The sequence below is a fragment of the Tenrec ecaudatus genome, chromosome 16 (assembly GCF_050624435.1).
Source record: "Tenrec ecaudatus isolate mTenEca1 chromosome 16, mTenEca1.hap1, whole genome shotgun sequence".
Classification (NCBI taxonomy): Eukaryota; Metazoa; Chordata; class Mammalia; order Afrosoricida; family Tenrecidae; genus Tenrec; species Tenrec ecaudatus.
In genome coordinates, this window is record NC_134545.1 from 26,190,133 (window position 1) to 26,207,900 (window position 17,768).

At 45.6% G+C, this 17,768-nt stretch overlaps 1 protein-coding gene across 2 annotated transcripts in view; it reads right to left on the reverse strand.

Annotated features, from left to right (window-relative positions):
• ZNRF3 (zinc and ring finger 3) overlaps positions 1 to 17,768 on the reverse strand; it is a 180,957-nt gene that overhangs the window by 74,714 nt on the left and 88,475 nt on the right. For both annotated transcript variants that reach the window (XM_075533612.1, XM_075533611.1), the window contains exon 2: positions 6,674 to 6,799. In XM_075533612.1, coding sequence (XP_075389727.1) covers positions 6,674 to 6,799 — 126 coding nt within the window. The remainder of the gene's footprint in view (positions 1 to 6,673; positions 6,800 to 17,768) is intronic.

The following is a 17,768-nucleotide window of genomic DNA, read 5'->3' on the forward strand; positions in this document are numbered from 1 at the left end:
AAGACCGAAGGTTCTAGCCCCACTGCAAACCTCAAAGATATCAAGACCTTCGTCGCTGAAGTTCAAATTTCCTGTTTGGTATTAGACGTAGAAAACAGCAATCCATTGGTTTTATTTCATTTGCTAGCCCTTCTATAGGGGCGTTATGAGTCAGCAACGACAGTGGCAGCGAGTATGAGTTTGGGGATGAGGGGCCAAGGGGGGCTTGTCTTTCTAAAGCTGTACTGCAGGACTGGTATTTCATGACCACTCACTCCTCTGAATTACCTGCTTTGTTCTCTAGTTTCTTCTTGCTTTTCTCAACTTTATGGGAGAGCTGGCTTCTCCCTCGGCTGAGTTCTATGACACAACCTTGAAAGTGAAGACACTCGTAGGCCTGTGTCCTCAAATGTTTGCTCGCCCTCTGCATCTTCAAAAATGGCTCAGAACTCCAAAGAACCTTTTATGCAGGCTGTGTCTATTGATGTTTACCATATTAAGAACAGAAACAGACATTTTTTAAAATGCAAGCACACATCCCATGGGCTATCAAGAGCAATAAAGTCATCATAGGTCACGATGCCTCTGGAAAGCCTGTGAGAGAAGACTAATGGAAATGGCAAATGGCACACTAGTACCCCTATGGAAGCAGCTCTCATCTTGTGGATTGCCCTGGAAGGGATCCAGAGCCACATTTTCCAAAGCACTGGGCTTAGCGGACACCTACACCCAACCCAAACCCACTGCCATGGTGCTTCTGATATATACTGGCCCTGGGACACAGGAGAACAGCCCTACGGTGGCTCCAAGGTCCTCATCTCCACGGAGCCAGATTGCCACACATCTTTCTCCTGTGGAGCAGGCTGATGGGTTAGAGGCACCAACATTTCAGTTAGCAGCCGAGCACTCACCCACTGTGCCATCAAGGCTCCTTGGAGATGAATGCTACATCATGATTTTAGTAGCTTTGACTTTTTACCAGAAAACCCCAGAAGAGAAAGGTCTTAGTATGTAACAACTTGACCCAAACTCTTAGGGCATCACCATCACCAACAAGCACCCCCCTTGGGCTAGTCTCTAGTCCTCTCTTCTTCTTTTTTTAAAGTGTCAACTCTTGGCCATCACTCTATTATGTATCCAAAAACTCAAAGCTAAACTCACTGCCATGGAGTCAATGCTGACTCATAGGGAGCCTCCTGTAGGTTTCCCAGACTATAACTGATAGTCCAGAATTTCTCCTGTGGGACTGATGGGGGTTTCCAACTGCCCACCACGCGGATCACAGTCCAACACTTAACCACTACACCACTACATATTAGGTTCTGCTTAATAGTTGGTGAAGAAATGCAAACTGTTTTGAATTTCAATTAGCTTCTGTTCCGTGAGATCATGAAGAGAGGATGCTTCCATCATGAGCCCCCAGCCATCATGGCTGTGCTTCCATCATCATGAGCAGGTTCTGGGCTAAGTCTTCTAGAAATGTCTCTTGGACTTTCACACCAACCACAATGGCAGCAGCGGCCCCATTTCACAGATGAGCCAAGGCTGAGTGCCTTTCCTCTGTTTGTTTTTTTTAACATTTTATTGGGGGCTCATACAACTCTTATCACAATCCATACATATACATACATCAATTGTATAAACCACATCCGTACATTCTTTGCCCTAATCATTTTCAAAGCATTTGCTCTCCGCTTAAGCCCTTTGCATCAGGTCCTCTTTTTTTCCCCTCCCTCCCCACTCCCCCCTCCCTCATGTACCCTTGGTAATTTATAGATTGTTATTTTGTCATATCTTTCCCTATCCGGAGTCTCCCTTCCCCCACTTCTCTGCCGTCCGTCTCCCAGGGAGGAGGTCACATGTGGATCCTTGTAATCAGTTCCCCCTTTCCAACCCACTCACCCTCTACTCTCCCATCCTCTGGTCTTTTTATGAACCACACTCAACATCCCCTTGATCCCCAGGCCTCATTCAGGGCTCTCCTCAAGAGTCTAGTCATCGGAGTCTTCACGGCATGCTGTGTGTGGGGAGTGCACCTAATCAGTAAAACCAACACATCACAGAACTCCTCTGCGGGGCTTCTTCCTTTACACGAGCCGATCACCAGGTCTTTCTTCTGTGGTGTTGCTCGGTCTTTTCTTGCCATAGTCAATTCTGATGCGGGGTGACCCTACCTGTTACACAGTAGTACTGTCTAGTAGCATCTTCTTGGCTGGTATCTTTAGGAAACAGATCTGTGAGTCTGTCTCCCATTAAGTCACTGGGTGGGTTTGAACTACCAATTTCTCTGGAGCTGCCTGGAGCTTCAGGTGTTGCTCCATGAAGATTCCTTGATACCAGATATAGCAGCGTTTGACTCCACCTTGAGCTGTGAGACTGGTACCAAGCGAACTCTTTTCTATATTAGAAACTCACGCACTCCTTGCAGGAACCCTACGAGATGAAGTCATTGAGGTCAAACATCAAATCTCTTACTGGGACCATACAAGATGCTTAATAAGATCATCATCAGGGGGGTATTATCTAGGTCAACTTTTACAACATAGGTCATAAAAAGGTAAGGTGCTACACCCTAGTTTGATGAATAGCATCTGGGTCCTAGAAACTTGTAAAGTGGCCATCTAAGACACAACTATTGGTCCCTTCCTATCTGAGCAAAGGAGAGTGAGCAAAGCCAAAGGCTCATGGAAGCAGTCAGTCCACAAGACTCATGGTCCACAAGGCCACAGCTCCCTCCGGCCTAAGACTACAACTAGAGGGTGTCCGGCTACCTCCACCAACAGATCTGGCCAGGCATACTGTAGAAGGGCCCAGTTACAGTGGGAGCAAAATATAGAACAACATTTAAATCAATTTTTTTTTAAAAACCAGACTTACTAGACTGATAGGAATCCTCGAGACTATCACCTGAATATGTCTTTTTATCCTGGAATGGAAACCATTGGTGGCTACCTTTCAGCCAATTAAAAGATTGGCCTATATAAACAAACACTATCATTTGGCAGAAATGTGCTCCTTAGAAAATGGGCAGTATTTGCCCAAAGCCAAAGATGAGGCAGCAAGGAGGGGCCAGAAATTTTGGGGGATGGGGTGGGTATGGGTATTGGAGGTAGCACTTACACCTGTGTTTGAATTATTGAATGGGAAATGAATTTTCTATGTAAACTGTGTCATGTCTAGGGAGAAGATAAAAAATATAAAGATGCTTAATAAACACTGACTAAAAGGAGTTAAAGTGTCCTCCACTTGGCAGGTGGCTTAAGGCCCCTACTTTCAATAGAGAGCTGCTCAAAAAGACATCACTTCTATTGTAATTTAAATGTCCTAGGACTCAGACAGTCACAGGTGAGAGTATAGCAGCTAGATTCTACCCAAGTTAAAACACCAAACAAAGATTTTAAATACAATACGGAAGCTCAATATACCAGCAGAACAAGAAATCTAGAACAGACTTCTCACAGTAACCAAAGAAACAAAGGCCCAGCGAGTTGAGATCTGCCCATGCCTGGTCCCAGGCTGGACTGGGCCTGGAACCCTAGCTACTGCCTCCCTGCGGGTGGCTCAGTGGCACCCTTTTTCAGTCTCTCTCCAGCTGCTCCTACTGTCTGCACCACCTCCCCCGGAATCCAGAAGATTACAAGGAGGAGCTCATAAATCACTTTTTGCTCCTGAGTTTTATAGTGCTCTTTTCTAAGGAGTTCAAAGGCACTCAGTAATAAACCAAGGTGATGAGTTTATGCCTTTGCTTTTAAAATGAAACTTTATTTGAACTCCTAGAGAGGCATTTACTTTTGTTTTTGTTTGTTTTTTTAATTTAGGGCAATCCCTTCTCTAATTTCAAGGTTTTGTCGGCATTTTCTGTGGGAGAGTAGTCCTGGGGGAGGGAGGAGGGCACACCTGAGGGGGCCGGCTCTGCGTCCTAACTCTAATCGCCCCCCCACTCGCCAATGGGTCTTTCTGAAGGCCAGACTGGGCCGAGGCTGGCAAAGTCCTCCCTTCTAGGTTTTCCAACAAGTCTCAACTCAGACGCGAGGAGCCCTCCTGCCCCCATATGTTGACGACTAGGCTGTAAGCTTCTGCCCCTCCCTCTTCTTGTGTGGGTCCCCAGACGTGGATCCAAAGCCACACCACCTGCAGGGTACCATGGTGCCTTTCTTCCCCGGGTTTCTCCTTGCTGCCCTCGGGAGCTCGGAGAAGAGAATGCACAGTGTGAAAAGTTAGTTTGTTTTGTTTTGATTTTTAAGGAAGCAGAGAGAGCGAGAGATATCTAACTCATAACACCTCCTGCACTCCCCAGGTTTTAAACAAATGCTCAGGGTTTGTCTGGCCCTTTTGCTAAAGACTGTATACTCAGATGTCAACCCAGTGGCTTGGCCAGCACACAGCTATAAATAGAAAGGTGGAGGGTTGCTGAGAATCTCATGCATAGACCCTGGGCCTCCATATGCAATATGTTTTGGAGAATGAATCCATTTGAAAGGTACCTAATGTTTCAATATATATCTAGAGTTTTTATTCCCTGGCTTCACAGATCAGTGGGCAAACCAGACAAAACCTGCTCTCCAAGTGAGACCACGAGGCTGTCCCAGTGGCAGGAGAGAAATGGCTGGGTTTTGTGAGCAACTCTAACAAGTCCCACCACTACGACCCAGGACAGAATGGGGTAACTTGTTGCAGGCTCTGTGCCAACCTGTTTGTAGGCATCAACATGGAGCTGTACTAGATGAGGGCATACCAACTCCAGCCCAGGATTCCAGCCCTGAAGAAAATAGTAGAATAAGGAGCGTAATGCTTACAAGGAAAGCTGTTCCCAACTTTTGGATGTAGCAGGAAAATCTCCCAGGAAAGCACTAAGATATTCTCATGGGGGCCACTGTTCTCTTACCATCACTAAGCAGCTCTGGGCAACTCTCAGGGCCTGGGCCACTTAACGTGTCTTGATTCAGATTCTCAGACTGTCAACCTAACAGCTAATAATAATTGCCATGTTTTTTCCCAAAGGGTAGGAGAACTTGACAGGCTCTGAAGGCCCTCCCTCGGAAGACATACAATTCACAAACAAGAGTGGGCCTGCAAGGGTCTCCTGATAAAAGGTCTGTCTGGAAGTGCTGGCTGGGGCGCTTTCAAATCGAGTGGTCCACAGCAAAACCAGCTCTGTCCTTGGCTGTACCTCCAAAAAGACTGTGCACTCCAGGAGGCCAGGAACTCGAACCATTTCTCCCTAACCATCTCCTTCACCTGTGCCTACAGCCACACCGCTTGAGACATTTACGAGAAAGCCTTCAGGCCAGACTCCTAAGGAGAGGCTAACTTTCCTCTAGCCAAGATTCTGCCACCTTTCTCTGAATTGTTCCCTTTATTTAACAGAGCAATCCAGGGTCCAACAGACATGACCTGTTATGCTCTAAGATTCTGGACAAATGGCTTTCCAAAGTTAGTGTACTTTTGTCTCAGGTTGGAGTCCAAGGTAATACTGACCTTGTGGGTGAGCAAGTTCTTGTCCTATTTCTAAATGAGACGACAAGAGCCAACAGCAGCAGACCTCTGTTGAGGGCTTACTATGCTCCAGAAGCCCTGGTAGTGTAGTGGTTACATACTGGGCTGCGAACTGCAAGGTTAGCCGTTTTCAAAACCACCAGCCACTCAAAGGGAGAAAGAGGAAGCTTTCTATTTCCATAAAGAGTTATAGTCTTAGAAACCCAGAAGGACAGTTCTACTCTGCCCTATAGCATCTCCATGAATTGGCATCAACTCGATGCTAATGGTTTGCATTTTGCCATGTACCAGGTAGACCTTTGGACTTCATCTCCTCTCCCAAACCATCCTATGAGTTAAGTTCTGATTAAACTCAACTCACTGCTATTGAGTCGATCCTGACCCATGACAACCCTATAGAACAGGGTAGAATTGCTCCTGTGGGTTGTTGAGACTGTAACTCTATAAGATAAGACAGTAGAAAGTCTCATCTTTCCCCCAAGGAACAGGTGTATCTTCGAATTGCTGACCTTGCAGTTAGCAGCCTAAGAATACCTACTACGCACCGCCAGGATAGGCCATAATTCCTGCTGCTCCAACACCAAAAAATGCTCTAAACCCACAAAGCTCTTTCATAATTTATTTGGCAGCCAAACAAAATGGATGTCAAGTCATCAGGAAGTAAGTCTGAGAGAGCCAAGTCTGCACTGGGTTAGTACAGACTCTAGTGATTCCCTTAATGTGAACACAGGCAAGTTTCTGCTACACAAATATGAACATGTTTGACTACTGAGTGCTGCCTGAGTGCCCAAGGGCTACTTCACATAAAGCATATGCACTAGATACCATCTCAAACCCCCAGATCTCCAATTTCTGAAATATCTTGCCTGAAGGGCATCAGATAAGGTACTGTGAATTTCTATTAACAGCCCATTACACAGATGAAGACTAGTGAATAGAAAGGAGCTTGCCCAGGGCCACACAGTGGGACCGTGGTTGAGCCAACAAGACCCTAGACATCTGGAGGATGCAAGCAGTATGCTGGTTGGTTGGTCATCACAAGACAAGACATGCTTTAGTCCTCAACCTGGGGCTTCAGCTAAGAAAGGGCACTCCACCCACACAAGTCTTCTCCATAGCCAAGTGTCTGCGGGATGGGGAAATGGAAGAAGGAGACCCCCGGCAGAATGGGAGCAATTGCTGGGGGATGGGTGCTTACCTTGCCCAGGACAGTGAGGCATGGTTTCGGGTCCAATTCTGGCTGTTCCAGCTTTACCACTCCAACCCAGCCATATTCATACAAGTCCTCTTCATCATTGTTATTACACAGGCCCAGTGGGTGCATCTACAGAGAGAGAGAGAGAAAGTTTCAATGGTCAGCTTTAAGGTTGAATGGATTATGATTATTATATTATTTGGTCTTTCTCAGCTGCAACCACCAAAACTAGCCTCAAAACTTAAAATGAATGGGGGAGGAGGGTCGTGTCAGCTTTTCAACCCACGGAAAATACTAATTCAGTGCTATGAGTAGAGTCCCACGAGAAAACAATAGAACAACTGTAAATATATATATGTATTTTCACGGTAAGTATATTTTATAGATCCTGTCTCACAGCCTTGTAAGCAGTGGTCATCATCCAAGTGGACACCACCCTGATGAGTGTTGGGAAAGAAAAATTGCACAGCTCCCATAAAAATGCCAATCCAAACAGCTGAGAGGAGACTGCCTAGATTGGTGTCCAGATTGCTTTGTTTCCAAACCGTAAGGACACAGCTACTTCAACTTAGGCTAAAACCACCTAGAAAGGCATGAGGTGCTCACTTGCAAGGCTGCAGAAACACTGACAACATTAAGGAAATCCACAGGCTGGCAGAGAATAAACTGGGAAGAAGATGGAGGAGCATAGTAAGCCTGAGGGGGAAGAAGAGTCACAGCAAGCGACAGGAGCTTGGAAATAAGAAAGGAATTTGGTCTCCAAGACACTCTCACAGGTTCTTAGGCAGAAGAATGACATAATTTCTGAACACAGACCTTTTATGACTGAACACAAGAGATAATTCTGAATGAGGGACCAGACCTTTGGTGTCCCACAGAACAGTAAGACAAGGGTTGCAAGGACTCCCGAGGCAAGTAAAGCACCACATCACTCCACCTGAACACTGGAAAGGGGCAGCTGATACAGTCCAGGACTTTACATGCGTGACAGATAACACAGGCCCTGGAAAAATTCTAAGACATAGGGAACTTCAAAAAGTCTGTGGAAAAATTCCTTTAAATTCCACTTTCCCATGAACATTTTGAAGCTGGAAAAGCCCTGGGACCCCAGTTTTTGCACGAGTCATCAGCTCAAGATATGCCTGAAGAATCAAGGCGGGTGCTACTGCAGAACTGCGAGTGTTCTGGGGTGTTCCCTGGTCCTTCAAGGATAAGCAGTTGGAGACACAGAGTCCTCCAGCAGGAGAGAGGAAGAGGGAGGACAATTTAAGACAGCCACACCTCAGCCTGCAGGAGAGGGCTCCAGGGCTGGTTCCAACCAGTATGGCGCTCACACTCCCAGCTCAAGTCATTTCAGTGGTCTCCAAACAACTGACTTTTCTCTACACTACCCCAGAGTATTCATCACCTGCTCACAGGACTCAGTGGTTTCCAGATGGATAGAGGTTCTCTGGTATTTACACATGTATTGGGTTTGGTTGTGTTGGGGGTGGGGGACATGGAGTGCAGGAGTAACTCCCAACCTAAAACTTGTAACTACACTGAAGTTTAACTGAAGCAAGATGCAAAAGCCTGCATAGAACATGATGTCAGTTAGCTGAAACTCCCAGATGAGGCAAATTCAGGCACAGGAAGCATATTAGTGACTGCCAGTATTGGGGCGGGGGGAGGTGGGGAGATCACGAGTGAGTCCATACTGGGTATGGGATTTGCTTTGAGTGTGATGAAAATGTTTGTACATTACAGATATATTAAATGCCACTGAATTGCACACCATAAATGATTTTTATGTGAATGTTAACGCACACACACAATTTTACCTAAGAGCATCTTTAGATAGGATTCATATTACAGGAATTCCTTTGGAGCAAATGTGGTGAAGAAAGCTGATGGTGCCCGGCTATCAAACAATAGAGCATCTGGGGTCTTAAAGACTGAAGGTAAACAAGCTGCCATCTAGCTTAGAAGCAACAAAACCCCCAAGGAAGAAGCACACCAGTCTGTGTGATCGCAAGGTGTTGAAGGGATCAGATATCAGGGATCAAAGAACAAAAAAATCTTATCATTGTGAATGAGGGGGAGTGAATATTGGGGACCCAAAGCCCACCTGTAAGCAACAGGACATCCCCCTTACAGAAGAATCACAGGAGGAGACAGCCAGTCAAGGTGCAGTGTAGAAACATACAACTTTCTTCTAGTTCTTAAATGCTCACACCCCCCACCCCGCCGCCACACCCACACTATCAAAATCCCAATTCTACCTTACAAATCCCGCTAGACTAGAGATACCATCTCTGTGTACACTGGTACAGATAGGAACTGAAAACAGGGAATCCAGGACAGATGATCCCTTCAGGACCAGTGGTGAGATAGGCAATACTAGGAGGGTGGAGGGAACGTGGGGTAGAAAGGGGAAACCGATCACAAGGATCTACATATAACCTCCTCCCTGGGGGAAGGACACCAGAAAAGTGGGTGCAGGGAGATGTCAGAGAGTATAAGATGACAAAATAATAATTTGTAAATTATCAAAGGTTCATGAGAGAGGGGAGGACAGGGAGGGAGGGGGGAAATAAGGAGCTGATAACAAGGGCTCAAGTAGAAAGCAAATGTTTTGAGAATGGTGAGGGAACAAATGTACAAATGTGCTCGACACACAATGGATGGATGTATGGATTGTGCAAAGAGTTGTATGATCCCCCAATAATATGGTTTAAAACAAAAACTATGAAGCCAAGCCATGGCCATCGAGTCCAATCAGACTCAATTTGACCCTGTGGAACAGAGGAACACGGCCTCTAGGTTTCCAAGGCTGCAACTCTTTATGGGAACAAACTGCCTCCTCTTTCTCCTTTGGGATGCCTAACAGATTTGAACTACTGACCTGTGGTCAGTAGCTCAATATATAACTTACTATGCCAGCAGGACTCCCTGGCACACAGCACAACTACATGCCCTCAACTGCTAAACATCTGGGATGCAAAGAGTAAAGTAGGGAGCATAGAGTAAAGGGGGAAGGCAAGATGAGGGTGAGTGAGAGGCAATGGAGGGCAGCTGAAGGGAAAGCTAGGGTAAGTGGCATGATGGGAAGGAAGAGGTAGAAGTGGAAGGGCATGCCCCCCCCTCCCCGCTGGAGCTCACGGACAAGGAGAGGCATGGCTTCCTGAAGCATGTGCAAATTTGAACTATGCTAGCCTCAAACACACCCGCGAGTCTGGTGCCAGGCCAGCTCCACTGGCAGGGGCTGGGCCCCCTCTGTAGGCACTCTGCCCATTTTTCTCCGAGCTCCCCAGCAAGTCTTCCCCTCACACTGGGGTTACTACTAGTACTGAAAATGTCAGCCCTGTCGAAAGTGTTGACATATGAACAGGGATCAAAGCTCTCAGAACCCCAGAGGAATGTCTCTAACGTGCCAGGGGGTGCAATTCGTTGGCCTGGGTAGTTGTGCTGTAGAGGGTAAAAGCTCACAGTCCTGGAGTTGGTTCTGCCTCAAAGTGACCCTGTAGGACAGAGCAGAGCTGATCCTTAGGGCGTTCTGAGACTGTAGACCTTTACAAGTACAGACAAACTCCTCTTGCTCCCTAGGAGCAGCTGGTGAGTTTGAGCACAACCTTTGTGATTCACAGCCCAGCACTTAACCCACTGTGCCATCAGTTTCCCCTTTGTAGAGAATAACCCAAACCAAACTCCCTGCCTCCAGTCAATTCTGGTGACCCTACAGCAGGGCAGAAGTGCTCCTGTGGGTTTCTGAGACTGTAACCCTATGGGAGCAGCAAATCTCACCTTTCTCCTGCAGAGCAGCCGGTGGTTTCAAACTACTGACCTTGAGGTTAGCAGCTCAACAAACATGTAACCACTACGCCACCAGGGCTTTTTGTGGATGGTAAACAGGCCACTAAACTTAAACCTGAGAGTGTCAAAAACCTTTCTCCTGATCTCTACTGTCTTCCCAGTGCCATCCCATCTGCTTCTCTCCTGAGCTCCCAATGCCATCCAGCTTGCTTCTGCAGGTGCCCCGACTGGGGCTGCCCACCTCATCTCTGCACTCAGACCTTTGCAACCCCTATACTTTTCCTGGTGTTGGGGACTCCCAGAGCACAAACCATGACAACATTATCAGCCTCCTGCCACTCCAGGTCTCTAGCTGTGAGCCCCATGGGGGTTCCTCTTTCCAAGGGCAGCAAAGTGATCCACTCAGCAGGGCTTTCAACAGAAGCAGACATTATCACATGACACAAAGTATCCATCATGGAAGTGCACCGCAGGCACAAGGTGCCAAAGAATATGGCAAGCCTGGGGAGAGGGAACAGGGAGGCAGGCAGCTTTCCCACTGGCCAAGCACCCATTATGTCCCTATGTGTACGGTTTTGGTCCCCATTAATTCTTATTGCATGCGATCTCCTGTGAATTGTGGGGATGTCAGATAGTGGTGCCTGACAAATTACTCAATTATTCATTAAGCAGAATGGCAAGTTGGCCTCCTAAAGTCTGATTAGCCAATAACTGGATCCTACTCAAAGCCAGTGGCAAAGAGCACACAAGAAGACATTTAAAAAAAAAAAAAAGAAGACATTCACCCGGGGATCTTCCCCCCAGCGTGACTGAAGGATGATGGGACCTTGGGGAAAGTGACGAGTTCTTCAATGTCCTTGGCGTTAAGGGTGAGAGAATCACAGTCATAGGTTCAGTTTTGCTGCCTGCACAGGGTCTAATCTTCTGTATTCTCAAAAATGGGTGTGATGCTGCAACGGAATTTAATGTGCTAAACTAAAAAGCAAACTATCATGTGAAGGTTCATTTTTCAAAGTAAGTCCTGGTCAGATTGCTAGACTCTTTCCTAAGAAAGACTACGCCCTTGCTTAACAAGGGTCCAAAGTCCTTTTCTGAATATCATCTACAGAAGATGAAGACCTCCTAACTACGATGTAAGGAGCCCAGGTGGTATGGTACATTACATTTGGATGGCTAACTGCAAAGTCAGTAGCTCAAACCCAACACCAGTCCTAGGGAGAAAGAGGAGGTTTTCTGTTCCTGTAAAGATTTACAGTCCTGGAAACCCACAGAGGCAGTTCTACCCTGTCCCGTGGGGTCACTTTGAGTTGGAATAAACTTGGTGGTAATGAGTTTGTTTGTTGTTTGTTTACCCCTGAGAGGGCCCTCTTGGTCATATCATTGCTCCCTACAGCAAGCAATGACTACTACATAGAACACCAGTGTGTGCACTTAATCATTCAGTATGAATTGCAAGATCTCTGCAATGGCCAATGTTCAAACATTTTAACTTTGAACTAAAAGTAGTACATAAGTGTTTGGAAAGGGATGGCCTTTTGGAGTTGTATTTTCTTCAAATGATTGTATGTGTAAGGTTTGCTTGATCAGATGTTTGCAATTTAAGCTATTTGCTTCCTTAATTACCGTATATATTCGGATATAAGCGGAGGTACCTAATTATTACCTGGGAAAGAAGAAAAACTGATTGACTCAAGTATAAGCCTAGGGTGGAAAATGCAGATGCTATTGGTGAGTTTCAATAATCAAAACAAATGAAAATAAAATTACTAAAAATCGAGACATCAGTGGGGTAATGTATTTAAATATTTATTTTAAATAAAAAACATAAATAAAAGGACAAGTCATTTAACATTAGTAAACCAGCAAAGGAAGTGGAAAATAGGTTCAACAAAAACAATTAGGTAGCAACAATGATATCGTAAGAGTACTATTCCCTGACCTCAATCAGCAACCAAGCTAAAATGTAGAGTTAAAATCCTTCAAAACTGGATTCCTCATCAGCATCCGTATCCCAATGCAGAGCTTCAGCTGGTGTGAGGTCATCATGGACGCTGTCCTCACCGAGATCGCCATCATCACCATCACTGCTGTCATTTTCATACAAAGCGCAGTCTTCACTGCCATCCACAGCATTACTAAGACTACATTTCTGGAAGGCACGTCGCACCATGTCTTCTGGAATGTCTTCCCATGCATCTCGAACCCACTTTGCTATTAACTCTATGTCAGGCTTCATGAGATTTCTTCCTTTTGTTAGTTGGGCTTGACCAGATGACATCCATTCATGCCACATCCTTCGCACACGGTCTTTAAAAGGCTTATTCAAAGATACATCCAGAGGCTGCAGTACAGATGTAAGCCCACCTGGAATAATGGCTAAAGTAACTTTACTAGATTTTGCCAATTTTTTAATGTTTTCTGATAGGTGGGCTCTGCACATATTCCAAACAAGTAATGATGGCTTTTTCTTTAAAGCTGCTCCTGGTCGTAGATTCCAAATTTCTTCCAGCCATATTTTTTGTTCCATCTTCATCTATCCAGCCTTTAACATGTGCACGCACAGTAATTCTTGGTGGGAAATTGATCTTTTTAGGCAAGGTCTTTCTTCTTAAAATAATGACAGGACACAGCTTAGTTCCATTAGCCAAACATGATAGAACAACTATAAAGTGTTTTTTTTCATTTCCTGTGGTTTTGAAAAAATGTTTTTTTTCTCCTAAACTTGCCACAGTTCTGTTGCTTGGAAGATCAAAAGTCATGGCAGTTTCATCCATATTCCCAATATCTGCCAGGTCATAATTATACATCCTTCTTTGTTTTATAATAAATGACTGGAATGACATAATTTTTTCAAGGTCTTGTGGCAATTTCTGGGAAATCTTTGTTCTTTGTCTCAAACATAGTAGGCCAAACCTATTTATGAAGCAGGTACACCATCCTGCTGATGCAGCAAATTTTTCCATGCCTGGTGCTTTATATTTGTCATCCTTAGGCCTTTGTAGAGCACATATGCGGATTCCTATGCGTGTTACGCAGTAACCATTTTGACGACACTCCATAACCCATTTATGCAATTCACTCTCTAGAGCCCCATAAAAAGACGTTAAACCACGACGAGCATTTTTTAGCTTTTGGAATCTGTTCCAAGTCAGCCTTCATTTTCCGCTAATCCCTCACTTGCTTTTTGTCAACACAGAATTCTCTACTTGCAATACTGTTATTGCTCTCTTCTGCATTTTGAAACCAGCCTCATATAATCAGTATTTTTGTTTTGGTTCAAGAGTATCCATTTTTAATAGGATAAAGAAACAAGACTTTGAAAAAGAACTTTCATGGTAATGTCCGCCCCCAGCGCAACGTGTTAGCCGGGAGGAGTGGAGGGGTTGTCCATGTGGGCAGGGGATGCAGGATGTGAATTAACACAGAGACCAGAGGGGAGAGACAGAGCACAGCCACAGACACATCCTTACCAGTTCAGCTGCCAGCGTAAGTGAATCACTACGGGTGCTTCTGCGAATGAATGAACAATAGAGAAACGGCAATCACCCGCGAGATAGAGGGCAATCATCCTGTTATCTCGGGAGGCCCCAGCAAGATGTTATCCCCCTCGCTGGGGTACCATTGACCTGTGTATAAGCCAAACCCCAGTTTATACACGAGTATAAGCGGTAATTTTTTCAGAAAAGTTTAAGTGTCTGAAAACCTGTATAAGGACTCAGAGGTATTGCTTAGAGTCCCTGAGATTGCAGGCATGCTGGTGGAATAATCCAGAGAGAGGCGGGAGAATGGTTGCACAACTTGAAGAATGTAGAAGGTGCTGAAAGAACACGTCTTGTTATGTGTGTTTTCACCACACACACACACATTCAAGAAATGAACTCTTGAAGGTCCAAATGAACAACTAATGAAAACATCTTTTACAAAAAGGCAAACAGATTTGAGAAATACTACAAGGCTCCCCTGGACAGAGAACCCTGAAGCAAGAGAAGGTGGCTTGACACTTGAAAACAAGCCAAACCCAAACTCCTCAATGAATTACTGAAGAACCTAATGCCAAAGTGCTTTAGTCTTGGGCTCTCAACAAGGTTAAGGGCTGCTGGCAACCAAGGGACAGAGGCAGGACTGCTGCTGTGCCACTGTGCTCTGTGTCTTTAGGAAGACAGGTGGGTCTCGCTTGGCTCCATGAAGGACCAAGGCCAACAGGCCAGGATCTAACCAAACTGCTGAGTGAACTTAAGAAGACCCAGAAGCTTTCCTATAGTCATTGATTATCACGTCCCCAAAGATATCTCCGGGACAAAGAAAGGTTGGTTTTTTACTGGGAATGGCACAAGGGCAATGATGGTAGCTTCTTGGTCCTGCTGTGGAGCCACCCAGTGGAAGCAGCAGGAATTCCCACCACAGAAGAGAACACAGCTGCATGTCACAAGGGCATGGAGGACTAAGCTTTAAAAGGGGGTAGAACAAGGTCTCACATCCTAAGCAGTTCCAATAAAACCCAGGAAAACAAAGAAAGGAAGACGTTGGTGTGTGAACTAGGGAACAGAGAATCCAACAAAGAGAGGTAAAGGGAATTCCCAGGACTCTGGCAATGGGAACTCCCAGGAGGGCTGCTTTACACCAGCCAGGAGAGCAACCAATCCTGATGAAGGGGGCGGGGAGAGAGCGCCGTCAAGAAAACTGACCAATAGCAAATCCCCAAGATGGCCCATAGGGTTTGATGGTACCGAGAAGGGTGCTTTCATCCTAAACATGGGAATGAAATTTGGTAGCTGTGCTGCAAACTACAGGTGGAGAAGGGACAGCATTAAGTTCGCAGACAAGTCCTGCTGGAAAAGAATACACGGAATGGCCTGGCTGAGAGCCCTGTCGCCATAAACTGTGATGCAACTACACTGAAAGACTAAGGAGGTGACAATGAGTAAGTGAGTGAGGCAGGCAGACAGACAGAACAATGGCGGGGGGGGGGGGGGGGGGAGGAGGATCTAAGAGAACAAAACCTTCATTTTCCAGAGTAGGAAGCCAAAACAATTATTTTGAAACAGACTGAAAATAAGAAGAGTTTAAGCATGTTACTTAGAACTACAGAGGTTAGTGGAAGGAACCACTGAATGATGAAAATTGCTGCCTAAATTATTATTGTAAGTTATAATCCTTTTATAAATAAACATGAATTATAAGTATACATTACACATTATAAGTATACATGCATTGCTTTAGTGAAAAACAACATTTAGTTTACTGTTCTTGTTTTCCTAGAGATGCACATGTCTGTTAAGTGTGTAAAGTAGAATGACATGTCTAGAATGTGCATTAAGATACTGTAGCACCACTACTATTCCCAGCCCCCGCGCCCAGGGGTACAAACAACAGAAACATGGGTAATGGGAGACAGCAGACAGTGTACGATATGAAAATAATTTATCAAAAAAAAAAGAAAATAATAATTTATCAAGGGATTAAGAGGGTGGGTGGGTGGGGGAGAGAGGGGATAAAAGAGGAGCTGATACCAAGGGCTTAAGTAGAAAGAAAATGTTTTGAAAATGATGACAACATATGTACATATGTGCTTGATACAATTGACCTATGGATTGTTATAAGAGCACCCAATAAAATGATTTATAGAAAACTGAAAGAAAAAAAATATTGCAGTGAAACACCAGTCTAGCCCACTTCTCACATCTATTCTCTTCTCTTGTCTTCCCTGCTACAACTCAGTCCCAACAATCACAGCCAACAGCCTGCCCCAACTCTGCTCTTGCTTCTTACAATCCAGCCTCTGCACAGCAACCAGGGTAACGGCTCAGATTTAAATCGCATCAGGGCAGCTGTGTCTTAAATCCTTGGGGGGTGCCACCACACTGAGGAAGATGGAGGTGATCTAGGAAGGCTTCAATTAGCAACCGTCCTAGGACCCAGAGGTCTTCCTTGGCTTTCTCCAGTTCAAGTTTGTCTATGCTGTGTGCACTGCCTAGGTTGCAAGCCCTGGGGGCCTGCATAGTGGGCTAGGAGTTGGGCTGTTAATATGTTAACTAAAAAGTCAGTGCTTTGAAATCACCAGCTGCTCTGTGGAAGAAGATGAGGCTTTCTGTTCTTGTAAACAGTTATAGTCCTGGAAATCCACAGAAGCAGTTCTACCCTGTCTGACAGGGTTGCTAGGGGGTTGAAATCAACTGGATGGAAGAGAATTTGCTTTTTTTGGTGTGAAAGTGCTGAGCTCAAAAGTCCCCTCCTCAGAGGTCTCATGATTAAAAGCAAAAGAGTCTTCCCACCCCTGTCCCTCACATCACCATAACAATCTACAGCAGTAGTTCTCAACTTATGGGTCTTGACTTTGGGGGGGCCAAACAGCCCTTTCACAGGGGTCGCCCGATTCCTAAAAGTAGCAAAATGACAGTTATGGAGTAGCAACGAAAATAATTTTATGGTTGTGGGGGTCACCGCAACATGAGGCACTGTATTAAAGGGTTGCAGCAGTAGGAAGGTTGAGAACGACAGCTGTATGGTGATTATTTGTCTGCTCTCTTCCTTTGTTCAGTCAGTCCTGTGAGATCTAGCCCTACAACCACTTCTGCTCACTAGTGTATCCCTACCACCAGTGGGTGGCATACAGGAGGCACTCAGACATTTGATGGTCCAGACACAGAATTCTACATATTTACTCCCCTGCTGCTGCTGCCCGCTGCATTCCCCCCGCCCACCACCCACTTGCACAGAGGAGAAGGCACTGACGGAAGGTCCCTGGCTGGGACAGTGGCTCTGGAAACTGTCCAGGAGCCTGAGGACACCTGGGGACACAGCACGGAGGGGATAGCTAAGGGTGGCATGGGCAGAAGGAACCAGCAGCCCTCACCACTCCCACACCCAGAAATAACTCCCAGGTGGCACTAGAAAATGATGTGGGCCCGGGTGGTTCAGAGATGGCAGACACAATAAACACAATGATTGTTCTGAGAAGCCCTGGTTCTCTCCCAGAAACAGAGCCATCCCACAAACTCCACAGACCGCCCCACTGGCGTTTCTGAGTCTGAACCTGTCGAGGCAAAGGCGCCCACAGACCATGCAGACACCTGTCCATCTTTGGTGCTTGGTACCGTGCTTATACCTGAGAAATAAAAGGATATACCTTCATCAGATTTACCCAGAGCCCGACGTAGTTGGACTATCACAGTTTCACTGTTTTATTAATGGACAGAGAATATCTGGAACCGTCTAAGCCAAAGAAGTAAGTCAGGCCAGGTTAAATAGCTGGAGAAACAGAACCACGCTCCCTGGAGGACGAGATGCCAAGCCAAGCTTTGAAACC